The sequence below is a fragment of the Neovison vison genome, chromosome 4 (genome assembly GCF_020171115.1).
Source record: "Neovison vison isolate M4711 chromosome 4, ASM_NN_V1, whole genome shotgun sequence".
In the NCBI taxonomy this organism is placed as follows: domain Eukaryota; kingdom Metazoa; phylum Chordata; class Mammalia; order Carnivora; family Mustelidae; genus Neogale; species Neogale vison.
In genome coordinates, this window is record NC_058094.1 from 86,959,852 (window position 1) to 86,973,067 (window position 13,216).

General features: G+C 39.0%; 1 protein-coding gene across 8 annotated transcripts in view; it reads right to left on the reverse strand.

Moving 5' to 3' along the window:
* Positions 1–13,216, reverse strand: part of SPIDR (scaffold protein involved in DNA repair) — a 693,030-nt gene that overhangs the window by 20,581 nt on the left and 659,233 nt on the right. For all 8 annotated transcript variants that reach the window (XM_044245633.1, XM_044245631.1, XM_044245632.1 and 5 more), the window contains 2 exons: positions 12,375–12,518; positions 12,223–12,282 (listed from right to left, as the gene is read on the reverse strand). In XM_044245633.1, coding sequence (XP_044101568.1) covers positions 12,223–12,282; positions 12,375–12,518 — 204 coding nt within the window. The remainder of the gene's footprint in view (positions 1–12,222; positions 12,283–12,374; positions 12,519–13,216) is intronic.

Sequence of the window (13,216 nt, forward strand, 5' to 3'; positions counted from 1 at the left end):
CCCCCCACCAAATCCCCCAATTCATATGCTTAAGTCCTAACCTCCAATGTGATAATGGTAGGTGGGACCTTAGGCAGGTAATAAGGTCATAAGGGTGGAGCCCTCATGATGGGATTTGTGTCCTTATAAGACAATAATTTCCTCATTCTCCTCTCCACATGGTAAGGATACAAGGAGATACCCTATTTTAAACCAAGGGAGCCCTCACCTCCATTGTTGGCACTTTGACCTCAGACTTCAGTACTCCAGACTTGGGAGAAGTAAACTGTTGCAGTTTAAGCCACACAGTGCATGGAATTTTGCCACAGCAGCCCAAACTGACTGAGGCAGGAATACTTGTTACTTGTCTCAGACTTTGTATACACTCTGATGTAAAGCAGGTATAAATATCTGTTGTATCTCCAACAAATTTACTTTTTTTTTTTTTTAGTTTTTTTTCCTTTTTATTTAAATACAATTATGTTAACATACTGTATTACTAGTTTCGGGGGTGCAATTTAGTTTTTCATCAGTTGCATATAAGACACAGTGCTTATTAAATCAAGTGCCCTCCGTAATGCCCATCACCCAGTTACCCTATCCACCCATCCACCAACAATACTCAGTTTATTTCTTACAGTTAGTCTCTGATGGTTTGATCTTACTTTATTTTCCTTCCCTTATGTTCATCTGTTTTGTTTTTTAAATTCCACATATGAGTGAAATCATGATATTTATCTTTCTCTGACTTATTTCGCTTAGCATAATACGCTCTAGTTCTATCCACATCATTGTGAATGGCAAGAGTTCATTCTTTTTAATGAGTATGTAATATTCCATCATATATTATACCCCACATCTTCTTTATCCAATTCTTCTGTCAATGGACACTGCTCTTCCTACAGTTTGGCTATTGTGAACATTGCTGTCATAAACATGGGATGCAAGTGCTCCTTCTGATCATCATGCTTTTATCCTCTGGATACTCTAATTGCTAGGTCATAGGATAATTCTGTTTTTAACTTTTAAGGAACCTACGTACTGTTTTCCAGAGGGCTGTACCAGCTTGCATTCCCAATAGTGTAAGAGGGTTCCCCTCTCTCAGTATCCTTGCCAACATCTATTGTTTCCTGAGTTGTTAATTTTATCCATTCTGACCGGTGAGGTGGTATCTCACTGTGGTTTTGGTTTGTATTTCCCTAATGATGAGTGATGTCAAGCATTTTTTCATGTGTCTGTTGGCCACTGTATGTCTTCTTTGTAGAGATATCTGTTCAGATCTTCTGCCCAATTCTTGACTGGATTATGTGGGGTTTTTTGGGTGTGGAGTTTGGTAAGTTCTCTATAGATTTTGGATACTAGCCCTTTATCTGATAAGACATTTGCAAATATCTCCTCCCATTTCATAGGTTGACTTTTAGTTTTGTTGACTGTTTCCCCTGCTATGGAAAAGCTTTTTATCCTGATGACATCCCAATAGTTCATTTTTGCTTTTGTTTCCCTAGCCTTTGGAGTTATGTCTAGCAAGAACTGCTGTGGCTGAGGTCAAGAGGTTGCTGCCTGTGTCTCTCAAGGATTTTGATGGATTCCTGTCCTACATTTAGGTCTTTTGTCCATTTTCATTCTTCTGCATGTGGCTGTCCAATTTTCCCAATACCATTTGTTAAGGGACTTTTTTTCCATTGGATATTCTTTCTTGCTTTGTTGGAGATTAGTTGACCATAGAGTTGAGGTTCCATTTCTGGGTTCTCTATTCTGTTCCATTGATTTATGTGTCTATTTTTATACCAGTACCACATTATCTTGATGATACCAGCATGATTACAGCTTTGTAATATAGCTTGAAATCCAGAACTGTGATGCCTCCAGCTTTGGTTTGACTTCTTCTTTGCTGCTTTGGATGCATTTTCTTTCTGTTGTCTAATTGCTGAGGCTACAACTTCCTGTACTATGTAGAACAACCATACTGAGAGTGAACATCTCCGTCATGTTCCTGACCTTCAGGGAAAAACTCTCAGTTTTTCCCCATTGAGGATGATATTCACTGTGGTTTTTTTTTGTATTTGGCTTATATGATATTGAGGTATATTCCCTTTACCCCTACTCTGTGGGAAGTTTTAATCAAGAAAGGATGCTGCACTGTCATTTTTTTTTAATCAATTGAGAGAATCATATGGTTCTTGTCTTTTCTTTTATTAATGTAGTGTATCACACTGATTGATTTTAAGATGTTGAACCACCTCTGTAGCCCAGGAATAAATCCCACTTGACCATGGTGAATAATCCTTTTAATGTACTATAGGATCCTATTGGCTACTATCTTAGTGAGAATTTTTGCGTCCATGTTCATCAGGGATATTGGTCTGTAATTCTCCTTTTAGTGGGGTCTTTGGTTTTGGGATCAAGGTAATGCTGGCCTCATAGAATGAGTTTGGAAGCTTCCCTTCCATTCTATTTTTTGGAACAGTTTCAGAAGAATAGGTTTAATTCTTTTTTAAGTGTTTGGTAGAATACCCCTGGGAAACCATCTGGCTCTGGACTCTTGTTTGTTGGGTAATTTTTGATAACGGATTCCATTTCTTTGCTGGTTACGGGTCTGCTCAGGTTTTCTATTTCTTTCTATTTCAGTTGGGGTAGTTTATTTATTTATTTATTTTTTAAAAGATTTTATGTATTTATTTGTCAGAGAGAGAGGAGCGAGAGTGAGCACAGGCAGACAGAGTGGCAGGCAGAGGCGGAGGGAGAAGCAGGCTCCCTGCCAAGCAAGGGGCCAGATGTGGGACTTGATCCCAGGACGCTGGGATCATGACCTGAGCTGAAGGCAGCTGCTTAACCAACTGAGCCACCCAGGCGTCCCCAGTTGGGGTAGTTTATATGTCTCTAGGAATGCATCCATTTCTTTCAGATTGTTGAATTTATTGGTGTAGAGTTGCTCATAGTATGTTCTTATAATTGTTTGTATTTCTTTGGTGTTGGTTGTGATCTCTCCTCTTTCATGGCTTTATTGATTTGGGTCTTTTTTCTTTTTGATAAGTCTGGCTAGGGAACTTTCAAGGAACTAGCTCCTACTTTTGTTGATCTGTTCTACTGGGTCTTTTTTCTTTTTGATAAGTCTGGCTAGGGAACTTTCAAGGAACTAGCTCCTACTTTTGTTGATCTGTTCTACTGTTTCTTTTTTTAAAATTTCTATATCATTGATTTCTGCTCTAATCTATATTCTGGATTTAGCTTTTATTTGCTCTACTTTTCCCAGCTCCTTATGTGTAAGTTTAGGTTGTATATTTGAGATTTTTGTTTCCTGCGGAAGGCGTGTATTGCTATATACTTCCCTCTTAGGACCAACTTTGCTGCATCCCAAAGGTTTTGAAGTGTTGTGTTTTCATTCTCATTTGTTTCCATGTATATTTAAGTTCTCCTTTAATTTCCTGGTCATTCTTTAGTAGAATGTTCTTTAGCCTCCATATATTTGTGGGCCTTCCAAATTTTTTCTTGTGGTTGACTTCAAGTTTTATAGCATTGTGGTTCTGAAAATGTGCATGGTATGATCTCAATCTTTTTGTACCTACAGAGACCTGATTTGTGACCTAGGATGTGATCTATTCTGGAGAATGTTCCATGAGTACTTGAGAAGATTCTGCTGCTTTAAGATGAAATTCTCCGAGTAAATCTGTGAACTCCAACTGGCCCAGTGTGTCATTTAAATCTCTTGTTTTGTTTTTGATCTTCTGCTTTGATGATGTGTCCATAGGTCTGAGTGGGGTGTTAAGTCCCCTACTATTATTGTAGTATTATCAATGAGTTTCTTTCTTTCTTTTTAAAGATTTTATTCATTTATTAATGAGAGAGAGAGGATAAAAAAAACCCACAAGTGTGGGGAGGAGCATAGGGAGAGAGAGAGAGAAGCTGACTTCCTGCTGAGCAAGAAGCCTGACATGGGGCTTGATCCCAGACCCAGAGATCATGACCTGAGCTGAAGGCAGATGCTTAACCCACTGAGCCACCCAGGCACCCCCATTCTGATATCCTTTGTCTTTTGATTGGAGCATTTAGTCCATTTATATTCAGAGTAATTCAACTATTCAAAATAGTTGGATGTTGTGTTCCAAGGACAAGGAAAGCTCAGTGTCTCCCCTACTACCGTGCCATCTTAACTCCAGTAATGATCTTTCTCTTTTAGCCTTTTAGTTATTATTATAATTTTCTTATATCTACAAAAGTTGTAATGCCTTCTCAAGTTAATTATAATGGCATTTTTCCCTTTCCCCTTGCTCAAGGTTTAGGATTCAGTATATCCAAATGGGAACAATGCTTTGCCTGGGAAGATGCTTATGGTCAGCAGGGCTGGACCATGAGAACCTGGCTGGCCCAAGACTCAGTTGGTGCTACTGTTGTGGATGGCATAATCAGGTTGAGGATTCCATTTGGTTGACTGACAGGACTGGGCAAAGAAAGTGACTTGGATGGTGAGGAACTGTGGCTTGGGGTGTAGGGGGTAGCTCACATGGTTGGGAGGTTGATCACAGATTGGAAATTAGATTAAATTATATGAGGAAAATGAGAACCAGGTTTTCTCACTGTTGGATAAGAGAGTTATAAATATGGAAATAGAGAAACCTAGAGTCAGTTCTGTGGTAATGATCTACAATTGGAGATACGGGTGTAAACTCATGATTTCAGATATAGATGAATAGATGGAAAGAAATAGGTATGGATTTATGGGCATATGTGCATGAGTTTACACATACATACTTCTTTGCACTGTCCATTGGGAGGGCCAAGAGACAATAACCTCTCAATAGCAGTAAGCCCATCTAGTACCCAGACCTTTGCTTTTAAAAGTCATTCTCCATTAAAATCAACCATGCCTCCTTCGAGAGATGGCTGTTTCCAGAATAGAGAAAGCACAGATGAGTCTGAAACATCTCACTGTGTCAGAAAGTAAGGACACACTTAAAGAATGATAGGAACACAACCAAAGACCTCACGAACCAGCTTGAATCTGGCAAACCCAAACAACAAACTAAACAACGGTGAGATTCTAATCCACTGAACAAAACTGAATCCACTGGTCCATACTGATATAAATGGTGATACATAAATAAATCAGGAAATAAGCTCATAAGTATAGCTGAATGCCAACTACTCAATGTAAAAGGTACGATTTGACATTCTTGACATTCAGGCAAGATCACTCAATGTATCTTCCTATAAAATACTTGTTACATAGTTATTAATTTATTTATAAGTATAAGATACTTATTAACTTTAGAGTGGAGAAATCTAGAAAACACCTTTTTTCCCCTTCAAGTTTTTATTTAAATTCCAGTTAGTTAACATATAGTGTAATACCAGCTTCAGGTGGAGAATTTAGTGATTCTTCACTTACATACAGCACCTGGTGTTCATCATAAGTGCCCTCCTTGATACCCATCACCCATTTAGCCCATCCCCACCCACCTCCTCTCAGTTATTTTTTAGTTAAGAGTCTGTTTTCTAAGCGGCTCTTCCTGCCCATGGGTCCTGTCCCCATGCTTTAATTAAAAAAAAAAAAAGTCTGTTTTCTAGTTTGCTTCTCTCTATTTTTTTCCCATTTTGTTTGTTTGGTTTCTTAAATTCCATGTGAGTTAAATCATATGGTATTTTTCTATCTCTGACTGACTTATTCCACTTAGCACAATACCCTCTAGTTCCTCCATATACATTGTTGGAATGGCAAGATAGCATACTTTTTGATGGCTGAGTAATATTCCAGTCTATAAGTAGACTACATCTTCTTTATCTTTTCATCAGTTGATGGACACTTGGGCCCTTTCCATAATTTGGCTATTTATGATAGCTGCTATAAATATTAGGGTGAATATGCCCCTTAAATTTGTATTTTTGTATCCTTTGGATAAATACCTAGTAGTTTATTTGTTGGATCATAGAGTACTTCTATTTTCAACTTTCTGAGGGAACTCCAGTACTGTTTTCCAGAGTGGCAGCACCTGTTTGCATTCCCATCAACAGTGCAAGAGGGTTCTCCTTTCTCTGCATCCTTGTCAACACCTGTTGTTTCCTGTGTTGTTAATTTTAGCCATTCTGACAGGTATCTCATTATAGTTTTGATTTGTATTTCCTTAATGATTAGTGATGTTGAGCATCTTAGAACATACCATCTTAATCAATTGATAACATATCATAGCACTGGGGCAAATCAACTGTGTACCTCCTGATACGAAGACAGTATTTTTATGTGGTATTCCTGAAAAAGATGCGTACCTTGAATCTATTCATGAAATAACATCAGGTCAATCTAAATGGAGAGAAATTCTATTAAGTACTGATCTCTATTCTTAAAAACTGTCAAGGTCATAAAGATAAGCAAGGATGCAGAAATATTCCATTTGAAGAAGAAAGAGACACGACAACTAAGTACAGTACATGATACTGTGTTGGACTGTGGAGTTATAAATGATTTGGGGGAACAACTAGCAAAATCACATTTGAAAAAATGGCAGATATCTTAGGGCAAAGATTTCTACAAGATTATCTGCAGCTGGGAGTTTTTCTGACAGTCTTCAAATATTTTAGATACTCTTTGTAAATACCCTGGATTTGGCTTACTATCTCTTTTTCAATCTCCTGATGAGCCTAATTTTCTTTGAAATTAACTATCAAATTATCTTTACCATTGGGGCGTCATCCATAAAAAGACACAAATAACCAATTAATTCAAAGCAGTGCTACAATCTAATTGCTAAAATTTTATTAAAAATAGATCTGTTCCACACAAAAATGCCCAATTAATTTCGACAAAGTTGCAAAAGCAATTCAACAGAGGAAGGACAGCTTATCAACAAATAATGCTGGAACAACTGGACATCTTTAGGCAAAAAAAGGGAACCTTGACCTAAACTAATACTTTATTAAAAAAATCAACTCAAAATACATCATGGACTCAAATGTAAAATTATAAATCTTCTAGAAAAGAACATAAAAGATAAAGATAAAGAACATAAAAGATAAACTTTGGGACCTAAAACTAGGCAAAATGGCTTGGCTTGGCTTAGACTTTATGACAAAAGCATGATCTATGGATTCTTCTCCTACCCACTTAAGCCCCCAGGTTGCTGGGGGGAGGGGGTTTGGGAGAAGGGGGGGTAGGGTTATGGACATTGGGGAGGGTATGTGCTTTTGGGTAAATTGGAAGGGGAGATGAACCATGAGAGACTATGGACTCTGAAAAACAATCTGAGGGGTTTGAAGTGGCGGGTGGGTGGGAGGTTGGGGTACCAGGTGGTGGGTATTATAGAGGGCACGGCTTGCATGGAGCACTGGGTGTGGTGAAAAAATAATGAATACTGTTTTTCTGAAAATAAATAAATTGGGGAAAAAAATAAATAAACAGCCAAACTAAAAAAAAAAAAAAAAAAAGCATGATCTATAAGGGAAAGTTCATAAATTTGACTGCATAAAAATGAAAAACTCTGCTCTGAAAAAACCACTGTTGGAAGGATAAAAAGACAAATTATAGACCCTGAGAAATATTTGCACATCATATATCTATCATAGATATATGATATAGATATATCATATATCATAGATATATGATGTGCAAATATTTCTCAGGCAAAGGCTTTGTATACAGAATATATAAAGAACTTCCAAATTCAGCAATAAAAAAGAAATAATACAAATGGAAAATGGGCAAAGGACACATATATACCTTTCACCAAAGAAATTATTCAGATGGGAAATAAACATGTGAAAGGATTTCCAACATCATTAGTTCCCTGGATGAATCTTGATGACGGTGACAACTACCACCACCACCACCACCACCAAAGTAGCTGTTATAGGCCAAATTGTGTCCCTCCAAAAAGATCAATTGAAGTCCTACTTCTAGTACTTCAGAATGTAACCTAATTTAGAAATAAGGTCTTTACAAATTTAATCAAGTCAAGATGAAATCATGACAACAGTCTCTCTTCAAATCTGACTGAAGTCCTTATAAAAAAGGAAATTTGGACACTAACAGGTGCAGAGGGAAGACAACAAGAAGACACATAGGGTGAAGATGGTCATGTGCCTGGTGTGATGTGTATATAAAGCCAAGGAAGGCCAAGGATTGTTGGCAGGCACTAGAAGCTGGAAGAGGCAAGGAAGGATATTCCCCAGAGCTGACATAGCATGGCCCTGTTGACACCTTGATTTCAGACCTCTAGCCCCCACAAGTGTGAAATGATAAATTTTTGCTGTTTTAAGCAATCTGGTTTTTGGTACTTTGTGCAGCTGGCCTAGAAAACAACACTGATATATATTGCACGGTTTCATTTGTGTAATGATCATGAAATAACGTAATTATAATGGTGAAACCAGATTAGTACTGATGTCAGTTTCTTGGTTTGGGTGTTGTATTGGGTGTTGTATGGTGGCTATTGGGGGTAAGGGGTGTTAGTACAGGAGAGGGTGTACACTATATATTTCTTTGAAGTCTATTGTGAATCTATAATTACTATGAATCTAAAAATTTAGAATAATTTTATTCAAAATAAAAGTTAAGGAGGTGCCTGGCTGGCCTAGTTAGTAGAGCAGGTAACTCTCGATCTTGGGATTTTAAGTTTGAGCCCCAGGCTGGGTGTAGAGATTACTTAAAAATTTTAAAAAGAGAATGGTCGAGTTTCATTCTTCTACATATAGCTGTCCAATTTCCCCAGCACCATTTATTGAAGAGACTGTCTTTTTTCCACTGTATATTTTTTCCTGCTTTGTCGAATATTATTTGACCATAGACTTGAAGGTCCATATCTGGGCTCTCTACTCTGTTCCACTGGTCTATGTGTCTGTTTTTATGCCAGTACCATGCTGTCTTGGTGAGATAGGAATCCATCAGAATCCTAGAGGAGAATATAGGTAGTAACCTCTTTGATATCAGCCACAGCAACTTCTTTCAAGATATGTCTCCAGGGCGCCTGGGTGGTTCAGTGGGTTAAGCTGCTGCCTTCGGCTCAGGTCATGATCTCAGGGTCCTGGGATCGAGTCCCGCATCGGGCTCTCTGCTCTGCAGGGAGCCTGCTTCCTCCTCTCTCTCTCTCTCTCTGCCTACTTGTAATCTCTCTCTGTCAAATAAATAAATAAAATCTTTAAAAAAAAAAAGATATGTCTCCAAAGGCAAAGGAAACAAAAGTGAAAATAAACTTTTGGGACTTCATCAAAATCAAAAGCTTCTGCACAGCAAAGGAAACAGTCAAGAAACAAAGAGGCAACCCATGGAATGGGAGAAGATATTTGCAAATGACAGTACAGACAAAAGGTTGATATCCAGGACCTATAAAGAACTCCTCAAACTCAAAACACAAAAAACAGATAATCATATCAAAAAATGGGCAGAAGATATGAATAGACACTTCTCCAATGAAGACATACAAATGGCTATCAGACACATGAAAAAATGTTCATCATCACTAGCCATCAGGGAGATTCAAATTAAAACCACAATGAGATACCATCTTACATCAGTTAGAATGGCCAAAATTAGCAAGACATGAAACAACGTGTGTTGGAGAGATGTGGAGAAAGGGGAACCCTTTTACACTGTTGGTGGGAATGCAAGTTGGTGTAGCCACTTTGGAGAACAGTGTGGAGATTCCTCAAGAAATTAAAAATAGGGGACGCCTGGGTGGCTCAGTTGGTTGGACGACTGCCTTCGGCTCAGGGCGTGATCCTGGAGTCCCGGGATCGAGTCCCACATCAGGCTCCCAGCTCCATGGGGAGTCTGCTTCGCTCTCTGACCTTCTCCTCGCTCATGCTCTCTCTCACTGTCTCTCTCTCTCAAATAAATAAATAAAATCTTTAAAAAAAAAAAAAAAAGAAATTAAAAATAGAACTTCCTATGACCCTGCAATTGCACTACTGGGTGTTTACCCCAAAGATACAGATGTCGTGAAAAGAAGGGCCCCCTGTACCCCAATGTTTATAGCAGCAATGGCCATGGTCGCCAAACTGTGGAAAGAACCAAGATGCCCTTCAACGGACAAATCGATAAGGAAGATGTGGTCCATATACACTATGGAATATTATGCCTTCATCAGAAAGGACAAATACCCAACTTTTGTAGCAACTGGAAGAGATGATGCTGAGTGAAATAAGTCAAGCAGAGAGAGTCAATTATCATATGGTTTCACTTATTTGTGGAGCATAACAAATAACACGGAGGACATAGGGAGATGGAGAGGAGAAGGGAATTAGGGAAATTGGAAGGGGAGGTGAACCATGAGAGACTATGGACTCTGAAAAACAACCTGAGGGTTTTGAAGGGCCAGAGGGTGGGAGGTTGGGGGAGCCAGGTGGTGGGTATTATGGAGGGCACGGATTGCATGGAGCACTGGGTGTGGTGCAAAAAACAATGAATTCTGTTACACTGAAAAGAAATTTAAAATAAAATTAAAAATTAAAAATTAAAAAAATAAGGAAATGTATGTAAACAGCTATGCTTGGTACAGAGATTATTTCATTTAGCTCACTGAATGGTGGCTGTTGTCATAACTGTTCATCAGTTATAGTGCCTGTGGAGAGATGTGGCAAGCAGAATATTTAGTAATATTAATAAATGGCAATTTGTTTCCTTTCACTGAAAAAAAATCTTAAAAAAAAAGTTAAATACAAAAAATATGTCTTTCACTTGCATGACTTAACCATTTGTATAATGAAAATACAACTGAATCTTCTTTGATAATTCAGGTTCTTGCAGTGACTCACTGTGCCATTCTTAAAGTCAATGTTGTCACTGTAGAATGCATACACTGTAGAATGTATACTTGAACACACAGTGCCCCTGGGACTTAGCTTATTACAATTTCTCCCTGAGGAAGTTGGTTTCTGGTGATTCTCTGTTCCACAAACAAAATACAGGAGGTAGAAGATTTTAGTGCATTGAGGAATCTGTTCCATTGTGTTCCAAGCACCTACACATCCTAAGTACCACCAGTTCTTTAGTACATACACCCACTGAAACCCATACTTGCTGGCAGGCTGCACCTAGGCTAATGGAAGCATATTTCTTGGCAGAGAACTTGGGGCAGGAGGTTATCAGTGTTTTCAACCAGTCCCAATGCAGGGTTCCTTCATCCAGTGAGGCAGATGATCTGCAGTTTGTTTTTCTCTGTCCTAGGGTGCCCATCCACTGGGGCTATTGTCGAGACTAGAAATGGTATATCTGACACCTGTTTTTTATTTTCCATGTCTGCTATCAGCTGGGGCTTTGAGCAATTGAGGCTCTGTGGACAGGAACATGGGGTATATTGCCTCTGAGGACAGTGTTTTATCTGCAGAGTAAATGGCAGCTGCAGAGCCTGATTACAGCCCTACAACCTGGAATGTGTGTTAGAATAACAGGAATATGGCAGATGCCAAGCATGTCATAACATACTGAGCATTCTGCAGATGGTGGGTGGGGGAGTTAGCAGTCAGCCTTCACTTCACTTCGGGGTTGGAAGGTAAGAGACACATCAGGTGCCTGGACCTCATCGTCACTGTGGGCCTGTCCCTGACCCAAATTCTGGGATGGCTCACAGGAAGCGCTGTGACTAACTAACGTTAATCACTCTCTTATTCCTTAGGAGAGATACGAATTCACTAAAAGGTGAACAGAGAAAAGGAAAATGAGGATTGAACAATGGGATGTTTTGTATACTGCAGGTGAGATTTGCATGGAGCTAAGGTCAACCAGAGGTTTCTTTCTGGCAGAACTTACACCATATGCTCAGCTTGCCAAAAACATCCCTTTCTCTTGTCTACTTCCTGCTGATCTGTTGAGTGGGAAGGCAGCCAACAGGCAGCTCCTCTAGGCGGCAGCTCCCCAGCACTGCTGAGACCTCCCTGGGGCTACAGGGCTTCCTTTCCCTATTGATGGCTCAGAGCTGTTGGACAGTTCTAACAGGGGCTAAGCTCAACCCCAAGACTCCTTCTTCCACCTCCTTTCTTTCCTTTCTATAATCTGTGTGCCAGAAAGGAACTCACAGTGTTGGGCTGAGGACCTTTCACATGAGCTATGCCTAAGTTGTTTATACGTAGTACTTACCACAGTGGCTGGCAGGCTGCACCTGCACAAGGAATGGATTAATTGCCTCAGCATGGATCACGCATAAATGGATTTTTAAAATGCTTTTCTATTTTAGCACTCCATTAATTTCTATGAGAGGTTATCCTTTAATAAATTTTATAACACCTTATCAGAGAGAGAAAGGAAGAGGGATTGATTACCTGTGGTCTCTGATAAATCACTCTGGCATAGAAACTGCAACGGGTACTAAGATCACTAGTCTGGAAAGGCATTGAAAATGATTAGGACATCACAAAAAGCATAAAAATACAGTAAGAATAACTAAAGACCCTGTTAGAAACACAGATGTTACCTGGAGAATTTCTTTTAAGAAGCGGGTAACTGGAGGCTGGTAAAGTTTAGAAATGGGGTCTTCTTCAATTATATCAATTTGCCCCACATTTGGATGAGCAGTAAGGATGTAACAGAAGCTAGGAGGAGGCATGTGATTTTTTACCTGTTTAAATATAAGGCAACGATAGAACATAAATATGCTAGTAAAAGATTTAAATATACTATTAAAATCTACTCTTTACTATACAGACATTTATTCACAGATGCATTCTTTTTATCTGAAAGGTTGTATAAGAAATAGATTATGTTGTTTATATCTATGACCAAGCATTAGAACTTTATGAATTAACTTCTTGAATTTACTATGGATTCAAGACTTCATTTAAAAATTTCATTCTTCAGGGTGCCTGGGTGGCTCAGTGAGTTAAGCCGCTGCCTCCGGCTCAGGTCATGATCTCAGGGTCCTGGGATCGAGTCTCACATCGGGCTCTCTGCTCAGCAGGGGGGCCTGCTTCCCTTCCTCTCTCTCTGCCTGCTTCTCTGCCTACTTGTGATCTCTGTCTGTCAAATAAATAAATAAAATCTTTAAAAAAAATAAATAAAAATTTCATTCTTCAGAGTATTCTTTTTTTTTTTTTTAAAGATTTTATTTATTTATTTGACAGAGAGAGAAGTCACAAGTGGGGAAAGCAGGCTCCCTGCTGAGCAGAGAGCCAGATGCAGGGCTCGATCCCAGGACCCTGAGATCATGACCTGAGCCGAAGGCAGAGGCTTAACCCACTGAGTCATCCAGGCACCCCCAGAAAATATTTAGAAACTTTTTCCTCTTAAATAATCTAGAATTTGGCATTTTTGACAACT